We start from the raw sequence: 14,178 nt of genomic DNA, 5'->3' as shown, positions 1-14,178 counted from the left end.
ATAACCATGTTATGTTTTTTTTTTTTTTTTTTAAGGAGATTAAAAAGTATTTGTATTAAACATGTATGACACTGCAGTAGAAGGTATACGGTTAACTTGGTCATGGTATAAGTTGTTTTTGGATAATGTGGAGGAGGCGTTCATAAAATATTTTTTTTTTGCCAGGAACAACCTTGAGCACCTGGTTTGGTGTAAATTGGAGGGGCTAGGGTGTTACCTGTTGGGTGATTTGTCACGGAATGACTCTACAGTACTGTATATTGCAGTCATATTCTTACTGTAACTATGGTCATTTTATTGCGGGGTGAAGATAAAGAGCATAAAAATGGATACATTTTAGTTGTACTGAACTTGTTAGATGTCTTGCTTATGAGAAATATTTTGCCTGTTTTGGAAGAAGTGATTATTATCTCTTCAGGAATACAGTTTTATTGATGGAGTATTTTGTTAGCTAATGGACTGATGTATTGTAAAACAGGCTATAAATGGCCACATAGAACTTGCCTTCTCCCTTTTTTTACAATTGGTGAAGTAATAACCATCTGATTCTACCAGTAAAGGATTGACACAGAGGTCATTATCACTGTAGGGTGTAAAGGATTGACACAGAGGTCATTATCACTGTAGGGTGTAAAGGACTGACACAGAGGTCATTAACAATGTAGACTCCATTGTCTTGATTCACAACATGCATATACATTTTAATTGAAAAGTACTGTATTAACACCAAAGGTACTGATACTATATTCTGTATTGTTTTGCGTGTCAAGATATATAATTTCAAAGTTGTCTCCGAGTTGTATGCGTTGTATCCATCATTTCCAAAAGGCAACCTACATTTCTCCTGGAAATTCTGTGGATTTGCATACAGTTACATAAAACCTTATAATTACACAGGCAATACAGTATTGTCCCTTTGTGAATTGTTGTTGCATGCTTTGCATCCATTTTTTAACTGTGTAAGCATTGCTCTCTATTTTAGTTGGAGGTAGGTGGGTTGGGGGACACACATCACTGAGCATTGCAGACAGATAATGTACACATACAGAAGGAGGGCTAGCTTTACATGTTATATTTTGATGCTGGCAAGGGACTACCCTATGTGTTTAGGCTATATGACGGCAGGTACCCTAGTTGCTGATTGCTAGGACAGCTGTGAAGTAACGGATGCCACTGAATGTTCACTTTCATGAACAAAAACTTTTAAAAGGTATTTACCTTGATGGGCAAATGTTTATATCAAGTGTTTTTGGTACAATATTCAGTGATTTGTGACTGTGGGTTTGACAGCTCCAGTTGCTAGGATGTGAATTTAAAATCTGTACTGTATAATTTCAGATTAAACCTGCTTCATACAGAATATATTGTGATCACAACACAGTGCAGCCTGACGAAATTTGATGCACAATTTTTGAATGGTGCAGTGTATCCCTAAAACAGTACAAGTTGCATAATACAGTAGGATTGCTGCAGTACAGCTAATGGATTTTAAGGGTTTGTTAATGTTTCCAATATGTACTGGGGTTCCAACTCACATTATTTAGGTCTTGAAAGAAATAAAAGAAAACTATACTGTTTATTTATGCAAAAAAAACATTTAATTGATGAGAGTAACTGGATGGGAGACTGATCCTATTGCAATGCACAATAATTAGATCTATAATTTTGTCACCCCTCCAAAAGATTAAAGAATCCATCCTCATTTGGAAAGGCTGGGGTATTCTTGTGCAGGAGTCAACACATTACCGGATTAGTTCAAGCAATTATGTTAGAAGGTTAGAGTTCCTTTGGCTGGGAGACAACACATACTGTATTACTGTGTACAATAGTAACAGTGTATTAGCCTGTCAACAGAGATTTTTCTAACAGAGCGTTGCCTTATAATGAAGATGGCGTGCAATTATTTGGGATGCACGTTTGCAATACATGTACTGCAACATATATATTTAATACACTATGCACACATATACCATGCCCTTCAAATGTAACGAACATACTATTTCTGTGTGATATTGTTTGTGCGTCTGTGTGTATACTGTGTGTATATATAGATAGATCGATTAGATAGATAGATAGATATACTGTATATTGGACTAAAGGATGAATATATTTTTATTTTCTACCTTGACATCACTGCTATGACTGACACTGTGGTTTCTGTATATTAAACACAGAATTACAAAGAACATAAATTGCCATATGACGTCCACAATAAACTGAAACATGACAAAGGATCCTCGTCATAGCATTGTTCAACATTGTTTGAGAACCCAGTGCTGTCCCTAACAGTAGCCGTCAAACCAACATAGCAAGATACCGCTTGTGTAAGGTTGTAAATCACGGCAGTGCGATTTAAAAGTTATTTATTGCATGTGAACCTGAATATTGTAGGCGGGTGTTAATGTAAATTGGATCAGCTGCACACTCCGTGCTTGGAGTGCTTTGCAAAGGCTTATAGTCTGATAGATTTTATATTTGGGACACAGGGACTTGATATTGGTACGTTTCAAGAAGTTTACCCCTCTAGATCGCCCTTTTTAAAGGACCAACCGCATTAACCTGATCAGCTATCTCCTGCAAAATATTTTTAGCCACAGAACCTTGTATTTCCAAACAGCTGATCTGCATTGACAATTACTTTGAATACTGCTGATGACAGGGGAGTGAATGTAAGTTTTCACCGTTTTGCTGTGTGTTCTGATATTCCTGATACAACATATGTCCCCCAATCATAACTAATTTAGTATAACACTAGGAACTGCATGATCCAAAGAGAGACCCACTGAAAAAAAATTGCTGTTGTACTGACACCAAAGATTGGATGAAAATAAACCCAAGAACTGATACAAGTAGCTATTAAATCGCTACAATTAAGAACATGATTAATAGAGGGCACATAAACTCATACTCTACAGAGTTTAAACGATCTGCGATTGATCGGTTGGAAAAGGGCAATAGGCTTTCAGAAATACTGCTGGACTCCAGTGGTTTGAAACGCAAGATGTGGACTACAGTATTCTGAATTTGAAGTCTTTCATTGCTTTTTGCAAAGAAAAGAGAGTTTGACTCCAACAGAAGACAAAAGTAGAAGGTATGCTATGTGTTTTACTTGTAACCACCCCTACACTGCAAAGTCTTCTATGTACATTTAAAAATGATTTATTTCTGTAAAGTGCATGCAGAATGTGTGAGGTACTGTATAACAGCATAACGTGTCAATGCAGCACCGTGATCTGTTTTGTGTTTATTGTGTACTGGGTAGGCTACGGTAAAAGAATTCGCTAAAATCATTTAGTTTCAATTTAACAATGTTTTATTGACTTATTTATTTTGTTTTACTGATAGCCTATAGGCTAAAGTAAAATAATGTGCTAGGTAGTCATTTGATTTTACTACTGTGATGTATATACTTACTGTACAGATTTATATTTTTACATTCTGGAATGTGTACAGATAATACATTGGTGCTTTTTCAGCACAATTACTTAACATGTAAAATAAACTAAGCACTGTAAATGTGTGTGTGTGCGTAATGTATTATTTATTTTATTAAATTATTTATTTATTTATTCATTTATTTTTCTTAATCTTGATATTTCGGACAACCTGTCTGTCTTCAGACATGTCTCATAGCCACAACGTGACGGTGTAAACAGACAGTATATGCCATTGATGTCTTAAGTAGGGGACACAGCTCATTTGTATACCTCTGACAATTTGCTAGATAAAATCTCTCTAACAATCCGTGACGGTAAATCGCATCTAAACCCATTACTGGCCGGTAAAATAACCAGGCAGTAGTTTTATAAATGTTAAATACTGCCCGGTAACTTTTTTTCTTTTTAATGGCCGGAAATTACCACCAGAGAGTTTTAACTAACTACAATTTGCAGTACACTGCAGTAAGTGGATATTTGGGCCTAAAAGTTTTAAAATTAATCCCTTTAGTGGTGTTTAAAAGATTAGTGTGGGATACAGTGGGAAGGAGACATTTAGGCAGATATAATGAGCGTCTTAAAAGCGACTAGCAATGTTTCGTATGAATTTTACAAAATTGTGTAGCGTAACAGTAAGTATTCTTTTTCATAACTGGCTTTCATTATCATGATTTTACTATTTACGTTTTTTATAATTTGTGTGTCCTTTCAGAAGCAGCAAAATTGTGTGTGATTTATATATATATATATATATATATATATATATATATACACACAGTACTGTGCAAAAGTTTAGGCAGGTGTGAAAAAATGCTGTAAAGTAAGAATGCTTTCAAAAATAGACATGTTAATAGATTATATTTATCAATTAACTAAATGCAAAGTGAGTGAACAGAAGAAAAATCTAAATCAAATCCATATCTGGTGTGACCACCCTTTGCCTTCAAAACTGCATCAATTCTTCTAGGTACACTTGCACAAAGTCAGGGATTTTGTAGGCATATAGTCAGGTGTATGATTAAACAATTATATCAAACAGGTGCTAATGATCATCAATTCAATATGTAGGTTGAAACACAATCATTAACTGAAACAGAAACAGCTCTGTAGGAGGAATAAAACTGGATGAGGAACAGCCAAACTCAGCTAACAAGGTGAGGTTGCTGAAGACAGTTTACTGTCAAAAGTCATACACCATGGCAAGACTGAGCACAGCAACAAGACACAAGGTAGTTATACTGCATCAGCAAGGTCTCTCCCAGGCAGAAATTTCAAGGCAGATAGGGGTTTCCAGATGTGCTGACCAAGCTCTTTTGAAGAAGCACAAAGAAACGGGCAACGTTGAGGACCGTAGACGCAGTGGTCGGCCAAGGAAACTTACTGCAGCAGATGAAAGACACATCATGCTTACTTCCCTTTGCAATCGGAAGATGTCCAGCAGTGCCATCAGCTCAGAATTGGCAGAAAACAGTGGGACCCTGGTACACCCATCTACTGTCCGGAGAAGTCTGGTCAGAAGTGGCCTTCATGGAAGACTTGCGGCCAAAAAGCCATACCTCCGACGTGGAAACAAGGCCAAGCGACTCAACTATGCACGAAAACACAGGAACTGGGGTGCAGTAAAATGGCAGCAGGTGCTCTGGACTGATGAGTCAAAATTTGAAATATTTTGCTGTAGCAGAAGGCAGTTTGTTTGCCGAAGGGCTGGAGAGCGGTACACGAATGAGTGTCTGCAGGCAACAGTGAAGCATGGTGGAGGTTCCTTGCAAGTTTGGGGTTGCATTTCTGCAAATGGAGTTGGGGATTTGGTCAGAATTAATGGTCTCCTCAATGCTGAGAAGTACAGGCAGATACTTATCCATCATGCAATACCATCAGGGAGGCATCTGATTGGCCCCAAATTTATTCTGCAGCATGACAACGACCCCAAACATACAGCGAAAGTCATTAAGAACTATCTTCAGCGTAAAGAAGAACAAGGAGTCCTGGAAGTGATGGTATGGCCCCCACAGAGCCCTGATCTCAACATCATCGAGTCTGTCTGGGATTACATGAAGAGAGAGAAGCAACTGAGGCTGCCTAAATCCACAGAAGAACTGTGGTTAGTTCTCCAAGATGTTTGGGCCAACCTACCTGCCGAGTTCCTTCAAAAACTGTGTGCAAGTGTACCTAGAAGAATTGATGCTGTTTTGAAGGCAAAGGGTGGTCACACCAAATATTGATTTGATGTAGATTTTTCTTCTGTTCACTCACTTTGCATTTTGTTAATTGATAAATATAAACTATTAACATGTCTATTTTTGAAAGCATTCTTACTTTACAGTTTTTTTTCACACCTGCCTAAAACTTTTGCACAGTACTGTGTATATATATATATATATATATATATATATATATATATATATATATATATATATATATATGAGAGAGAGAGAGAGGAATACAGCAGAGTTTAATGAGTGAAGGTTTTAAGTGTACTGTACTTGTTCTCACTTTTGAAAATAATAGGGATCATCCCTCTGGGTGTAAGATGCTACATTGTTTTTCCCTGTTTATATTATCTAGAAATAGCAGAGTAGTAAGTTTTTTTTTGGTTTTTTTTTGGTTGGAATTATTTTAGAAGTAGCTGCTTCAATCCTTTTATAATAAAATAGTGCACTTGCAATGAATGTGTGTGTTTTACAGCTGGCTGAATACAGGCAGAGGAAGGCACAGGCAGATGGGCAGAAAAAACAGAAAAAGAAAAAAAAGTCACCAGGCACTAGAGAAGGGGTGAATGCACAAGATGGGCCGGATCATGACCAATCAGTGGGTGAGGATCCAACCGAACAGAGCACAGGGAGGGGAGCCTCTGCGAATTCTGCTGAATTCACCATATCCAGGACGTTACGAAGTGGGGACACCATCAAGCAGGATCAGACCTATACCATAGAGGTAGGCTCCTTATGTGTATTGGTTATTGTTAACAATGAACAATCAAAAGCCAAGCTTTTTCAAATGGAAACTGAAATGCATACTTTTGTCTATCTAAGTCATACTGCAGTGTTGCATCATTTTTCACTTCTTGATATTTAATACAGTAGCTTTAAGATCTGGTATTTGCTAAAAGCAATAGGAAGTACAATGTACAGCAATATAGTGATTGAAATATTATTGCACTGGTTTTTATTTTTTGATTTCTGTTGGAGCATTGTTTAGTGTGTGTCATGATCCCCTTTTTAAGTCCTTTATTTTAATTCTGTTAGCCAGTGAATGTTAATTTTCCAAAAAATGTAATAACAAACCTATTTCCTCTGTCCTTGGAAAAAAGATATTTGTGCTGTTTAATAACTTTCATAAATCAGCAACAAGGACATTCTAGATGGAAAACAAAAGCCTTTAAAACAAAGCTGTTTAGCTATAGTAAAAATACAAATCAAATGTCATACTGGAATAAATAAAGACCTTGTAGTTGTTGAGACAGAACATTCCAAGTGGACAGGACATGGCTTTTAAATACCACATTTTCTTAGGTACATATTTTAATTGAAGACTGTTGTCAGTAGACTTTTTTCTTAAATACATAGCTGTTATAGCCAGAACAGCAATAGTTCTTGAAATGCAGACATTTAGTGGCTAAATGAAAAAGAAACCGTTTAAGAGTTTGATTTGCTGTCTCGTTTATTGTTTGGATTTTATACATGCCCTGACTTTTAATCCCTCCACTAATGGCTCTGCAGAGGCTGTTAATTATTTAGCCAAAAAAAAATCTTCAGAAAATAATCAGAAGTAGAATAGATCATTAAAATTGAATACAAGTTTGAAAGGCAGACCTATGAGGCGCCGTTCAGGAAATAATTAATTGGTTAATTTCCGAACAGTATGGTTAATTTATTTTTAACACTAGAAGACCCAGAGATATACTCGTATTCCAAACACTGTAAATAGTATAACGATAGGAGAAACAGTCGGATGTAATTAGTTGTTTTTTTTTTGTTTTTTTTTATTGCGTACGTCACTTAAACATCTGAACAACCGAAGCACATTATATATATATATATATATATATATATATATATATATATATATATATATATATATATATATATATATATATATGTTTATTTTACAAATCAAAACAATAAAATGTAAATAAATAAACATCTGAACAGACATCGGTTTACACAAACATATTTATAAAACTGAAACGATGGCAATACATTTTTACCTTTTCAACAGAAATCGGTTTATCAGATGCGCAAAAGCAACTTATGTAGATAAATAAACTTAGAAGAAAACTTTTTACAGAAGCGCAGCTGCACAAGAAGTTATAAAAAAAGTCTGATTTATTTTTCTTCTTTTCTGCTTTTTTTGGACAAAAGGGTATTCCTGTACCTTGAGTCTAAGATTGTTCACAATCAACACAGATAATTCGCTTCTCCACACGTGCAGTGCACTTTCCACACACCGCCGTTCTGCACAGGGCACAGATGTCCGAAGTTTTATTTTTGTTGCACTTGCCAACCTGGCATTGGCATCTCTTGCGGCTCTCGGCGGGGTTGCCAGCTTCAGCTGTGGGTACACGATTGGCAGTCTCCCTGTGTTCCAAGAGCATCTTGCAAAGTTCCTGTGCTAACTGTAAAATATAATCTCTCCTTGTTAAATTCTTCTCCGTGCATTCTTTGTAAAGTACCCAGGAGTTGACGGCTGCTAGGTCCAATACATTGTAAAACACCTGAACAGGCAACCAGCGGGAGCCAGCTTTCACAGAATACTTCCATGCCATCTGATCCAAAACATCAACTCCATATTTTGTTGCGTTGTAAAACTCCACGGTCTCTGGTATTTATTTTCACTAGTCCCGATGTTAATTGACTGACCAAAGCAGCGCAGCTGGCAAGCAGGTGCCAACCTTCAAAAGGCTGATTGAAAACAATAGACTGTCAGTCATTCACTCAGGCAGAGAGTAGAGACTAATCTAATTACAGCTAAACACATTGTGGACTGGTAAATAAAAATAATAAAGTAGAATAATAAAGGTACATGAACGCGCAGCCCCATATGTGTTACACGAGTGGAGAAAATTACTCACAACTCAAACAGCGCAACTATTCAGCAACGGTCACTGTATTATTATTATTACACTGTGTAACACATTTTTTTTTTTTTTTTTGGTTCCTGGGTAGTAAGTGTTATTTCCTAATTGCTTATGCCTCAAAAGTATAGAAAATGGCTATTATTCCCCACAAACTTTGCTTTTGTGACCAGGACAGATATATTTTGAAATTTACCTATTTCCAATGAGAAAACGGGCAAATTTGTGTGTCTTCGTTCACATAAAGTCAGAAAAAAACAACATATGAATCCAAATTAACATGTATTTATACTAAAGAAATACAAAAATGACTACAAAAGATTTAGAAGTGAGTAGGTTTTCGAGATTTACGATTATACTGTAAATCACTTTCACGAATCAGCCCCCAAATGTAGTCTCCCATCATGTTCTCGTTATACTGTCCTTCATTGACAGCTCATCCAGGAGCCTCAAAGCCGTGCTGCTGCATAATGGTAACAAGTACCTGTCTCTTCCCCTGGCTCACTCGGTGCACCTCAAACAGGATTACAACAGCATCAAGACCTTGCTGGACGCCTTGAAGTATGATGAGTACGGCTGGGACCCCCGGAAGGTGCTGATGCCACCACTGCACATCAAATTGGGCCTTATGAAACAATTTGTCAGAGCTCTAGATAAGGAGTCGGCAGCCTTCAAGTACCTTCAAGACTTCTTCCCTAAGCTGTCTGAGGCAAAGGTCAAAGCCGGTGTCTTCGTCAGACCACAGATAAAGAAGATCCTGGAGTGCAATGAATTCCCCAAGAAGCTCACTAGTAAGGGGAAAGCAGCTTGGAACAGCTTTGTCGCAGTGGTTCGGGGCTTCCTGGGCAATCACAAGGCCAAGAACTATGTGGAGCTGGTTGAGACTCGGGTGAAGAACTACGGCACAATGGGCTGTAGGATGTCCCTCAAAGTCCATATCCTTGATGCTCATCTTGATAAATTCAAGGAGAACATGGGAGCGTACTCGGAGGAGCAAGGCGAGCGTTTCCACCAGGATATACTGGACTTTGAATGCCGCTACCAAGGACAGTATAACGAGAACATGATGGGAGACTACATTTGGGGGCTGATTCGTGAAAGTGATTTACAGTATAATCGTAAATCTCGAAAAACTACTCACTTCTAAATCTTTTGTAGTCATTTTTGTATTACTTTAGTATAAATACATGTTAATTTGGATTCATATGTTGTTTTTTTCTGACTTTATGTGAACGAAAAGACACAAATTCGCCCGTTTTCTCATTGGAAATAGGTCAATTTCAAAATATCACTGTCCTGGTCACAAAAGCAAAGTTTGTGGGGAATAATAGCCATTTTCTATACTTTTGAGGCATAAGCAATAAGAAATAACACTTACTACCCAGGAACAAAAATTGTGTTACATAGTGTTATTATTATTATTATTATTATTATTATTATTATTATTATTATTATTATTATTATTATTTGGAAATACAAGGTTCTGTGGCTAAATATTTATCCTGAATAATTCATATAACATTTTAGAATATAGAGGCTAATTGCTTACCAAAACAGATAAATACAAATGTATTTTTTTGCAACTTGTATTAAACAGATTAATATTTATATGCTACAAAGAACAACAACTTCACTTGCTTTACAACATCAAAGGGTATGTTTAAAGTAAAACAGGATGCAAAATTAGAGGAAAATTATGCTGTTGCTAATAGCTACTTTTGTAAAGGTTTCAGGAAAAGGACCAGACTATTGCAGATTAAAACAAATAGAAAATGCTGAATATTTCACTTACTGTTTGTTTTGATTTTATTGTCGAGACATACGCTAGAGCTTTTTTGTTAACCTTAATACACATAGGGAATTAATTATATTTGCTGTCTTGAAAACTGAGGGATATGGTCCAGCAAAGTCAAAGAATCCACTGTTTTTGGATCGCTTAGTGGTTGAAATCATCTTTTTTTTTTTCTTCTTAATGATCTCATACTATATACATTGCCAGGATTGGGGGGAAAAAAGAACGCATCTACTGCTACATCATTTGAGGTTCCATTTTGGCAAAGTGTGAAAACTTGAGAAAGCTAATGGGTGAAGATTATAGTATGTTCTGTAAATCACAGATTAGGATTTTCTGTTTTTGCCTTTTTTTTTTTTAAGACAGGAATCATTTCAGGTTTAAAAAATGTTTTCATGTATTTTTACCTTATGAAGCTTATGATCAATGTATAGGAACCTAAGATCTTTACTATAAAATGTTATCTGCATAAAACATGTGGTAAATGGGGGGGGGGGGGGGGGGTTGGAAATGCACTGAGGACTCATGGAAATAGAGAGTGAAAGTGGTTTGTCTTTTACAACAAACACATCTTTTCCAAACAAGGGAAAACATCGAGGCAACATAGAAAATGGGTAGAGCAGAACATACCAATGGTTGTCGCTTAGTTACTGTACTACATACATTACTCCCTGCTGTGTTACATACTCCCTGCTGCTTACACATTGAAAGGGCTTTGATTATTTTACCCTTGGATTGTGTTTATGATTTAGCAGGTTTTTTTTTTGTTAGGGGCATGCCTTTAGGTACATTTTAATTAACCTTTTTGAACTGCAGCAATTAGGACTCTGGGAATCTGTGAAATAAACATGATATGTTGGTAATGGATGCTGTTTCATGTTTTATGTTGTATTACAAAGCATTAGTGTCTCAATAGCATTTTATAAAGAGAGCATATAAAATGTTGAATCGGTCAAGGCCTGAAATTGAATTCCGCTGTATTTTGCCAATTGCTGTGCAGGTTGCTGGGGAGGCGCATTAAAATGCTCCATTGTAAGGCACTTGAATGCAAGTTGAACAAATTCTACAAGATTCTTCTAAATATCTGTTTTTAATTGACCTGTTTTTCAAGGTTTTTAGATTATAGCTGTGTCTTGTTTAGAAGGATATTACCAGTGGTGTAGTTGAGCCGGAACACCGTTTTGGTACTTTTTTCTATAGGCAAAACCTTGACTTAAGAATTAACTAAGGACATTTATGAAAATGTTGTTATGAAAATGCTTATATAGTGCCTGACTGCTCTGATGTTGGTGCTTGGGCATCATTGAAGCAATCTATTTTCTGTCAGGAAATCAAATTAGTCTTTCCATTGAATATGCACTAGTAACAAAAGAATCAGTGTCTGATTCCTTGCATACCAGTTTTGATGGTACACTCGGAATCTGAGTCTCTAAGTTATAACCAGCTCATATTTTCAATGTTTGCAGAGTCAAATCTCCGGCACAAACGTCTGATTCAGTTAGTCGTCCTTGTGATGCAATGAAGAGAACATTAGGGACTTCCATTACAAACTATGGGACTATAAGAAGGTTAACAATTCTTTTAGTAAAAATGCTGACGAAGACAGCAAAAGTGCATCCTACGACTGTGGCCATAAACATGGGTTAAAGCTGCTTTGTACATCGGTCACAGAGACCTGGGGATTGCAGTCGTTCATTCTGCCCTTGCTTTTAACATTTAAGGGCAGCAGTGTGGAGTAGTGGTTAGGGCTCTGGACTCTTGACCGGAGGGTCGTGGGTTCAATCCCAGGTGGGGGGACACTGCTGCTGTACCCTTGAGCAAGGTACTTTACCTAGATTGCTCCAGTAAAAACCCAACTGTATAAATGGGTAATTGTATGTAAAAATAATGTGATATCTTGTAACAATTGTAAGTCGCCCTGGATAAGGGCGTCTGCTAAGAAATAAATAATAATAATAATAATTTAATATACATTACAAAAGCATAAATAAGTGTTACACATTTATTTAAAAAAAAAAAAAAAACACTGACAAGTAGTGCTATACTGTTATAAAACAAGTAATGCTTTGCTTGTTTTTTTCTCACAACTTGCAGGAAAAATCTGATCTGATCCAGGAAAAAAAATATTCAGAATGTAGCTTACAATGAAATTGTCCAGAACTGTCAGCAGATAGTCTTTTAAAAATACTTTTCAAAAACAAAAACAATTAATTGTACTGATACAGTTCTTAAATTGGTGACGTATAAAAAAATAACTGAGCGTTTGTGCAATTCGTAATTTTATTGGGTGCAGAGCTACAGAAAAAAGACAGGAGGAGGATATGAAATACTAATACTACAGGGCATTGTGGTGATTTGAAGTTCTGCGCTGGTGATGACTTAATCGAAAGGAATAGAGGAAAAAAAATATGCATGATAAGAATAGCGAAAAAAATAACCAAACCATCAAAGACAACATTAACCCAATGGATGCTTTCAAAACAAGCCAAATTTGGCTGGAAAAACGCCAATCTGGCAGCACTGACTGGGGGAGTAGCCTAAAAGTTGCATGCGAGACACATGCATTACCTATATAATTTGTTTTAGAAAAATCTATATTTTAAGTGGTGTTCTGGTACTTCAAGATTTATGACTACACCACTGGATATTACACAGCTCATTAGAAACAAAATGCAAGTTTACTGACATGGTACAAAATGCACACCAAACACATCAGGAAAAAAAATACTCTTCCAGCAGCTGTCCCTTAAGAATCATTTTAGGCAACAATCGTGGATTGTGCTGTAATATAAAAGAGTAGGTCTATTGGCTGATAAATAAAATAGTCATTGATGAAGAACGTCTACAGTAATGTTTGTAATCAAGCCTACATAATATTGCTTGAGAGGATAATAATGGTGGAGGGTGAGGTCCAGATTTGGAATCAAATGAATTAATTTTATTTTAATACAGTATAATAGATAGAAAATGAAACTGACTTGATTGTGATGGTGTATCTTTGAGTTCTGATTTGACAGGCAAGTTTGAGTCCAGGGCAGATCAGTGATTGGGGTTTGATGAAATGTGCTCTAGTGATATTCACAAGGTAACGAGGTCGATGAACTCCTTAAAACTGGACTATTATCCACTTGAATCATGTTCTTTAGAGAACAAAAAGGTGGATTTACAGATAACTTATTTTGGCATGTTATGAGCAACCACTAGAAGTATTTATGAAGTTACCTGATTCTTTCAAACCCACAGTTTTGTGTTTGCTTGTAATTCTCTATTGGAATAAGCCAGCCAAAAACATTTTATAATTTAGCTTACCCATCTAGACCAAATACTGGTACTCACGTTGGGATGTTGATGTGTTTTGTAAAAAAAAAAAAGTGGTCTTGTGGGCAATTGCGTAGAAATTGGACAATAACTAGCTGTAGAAAACAGAAACAATATTACTTGGTTACACAGAAAAGCATTCTTAGAAGTATCTTCATTATGTAGGTCAGTTCTGCAGACATCATTCGACATTGACATAATTGATCTATTCTTCTACAAGCCACTGCACAGCCCCTAACATTGTAGTTATGTGTTTTCCCACATCAAATTGCCGATAATGATTTTTTTATACCATGCATGTGACTCTTCTTTTCTTCTTTTTATATTTTAGCCTGAAAGTGAAGTTTCTACTACAGCAGATGACTACACGTCTGAGGTAAGAAATTACATAAGAACATAAGAAGAAGAACATAAGAAAGTTTACAAACGAGAGGAGGCCATTCAGCCCATCTTGCTCGTTTGGTTGTTAGTAGCTTATTGATCCCAGAATCTCATCAAGCAGCTTCTTGAAGGATCCCAGAGTGTCCGCTTCAACAACATTAGATTACATTAAAGCA

At 36.4% G+C, this 14,178-nt stretch overlaps 1 protein-coding gene across 7 annotated transcripts in view; it reads left to right on the top strand.

Annotated features, from left to right (window-relative positions):
- The window catches only part of LOC117435622 (A-kinase anchor protein 9-like), a 102,953-nt gene that overhangs the window by 944 nt on the left and 87,831 nt on the right, over positions 1 to 14,178 (top strand). For all 7 annotated transcript variants that reach the window (XM_059012563.1, XM_059012562.1, XM_059012564.1 and 4 more), the window contains exons 3-4: positions 6,123 to 6,371; positions 13,953 to 13,997. In XM_059012563.1, the coding sequence (XP_058868546.1) occupies positions 6,123 to 6,371; positions 13,953 to 13,997 (294 nt within the window). The remainder of the gene's footprint in view (positions 1 to 6,122; positions 6,372 to 13,952; positions 13,998 to 14,178) is intronic.

Source organism: Acipenser ruthenus, chromosome 3 (genome assembly GCF_902713425.1).
Source record: "Acipenser ruthenus chromosome 3, fAciRut3.2 maternal haplotype, whole genome shotgun sequence".
NCBI lineage: Eukaryota > Metazoa > Chordata > Actinopteri > Acipenseriformes > Acipenseridae > Acipenser > Acipenser ruthenus.
This window is presented reverse-complemented; position numbering and strand designations above follow the sequence as displayed.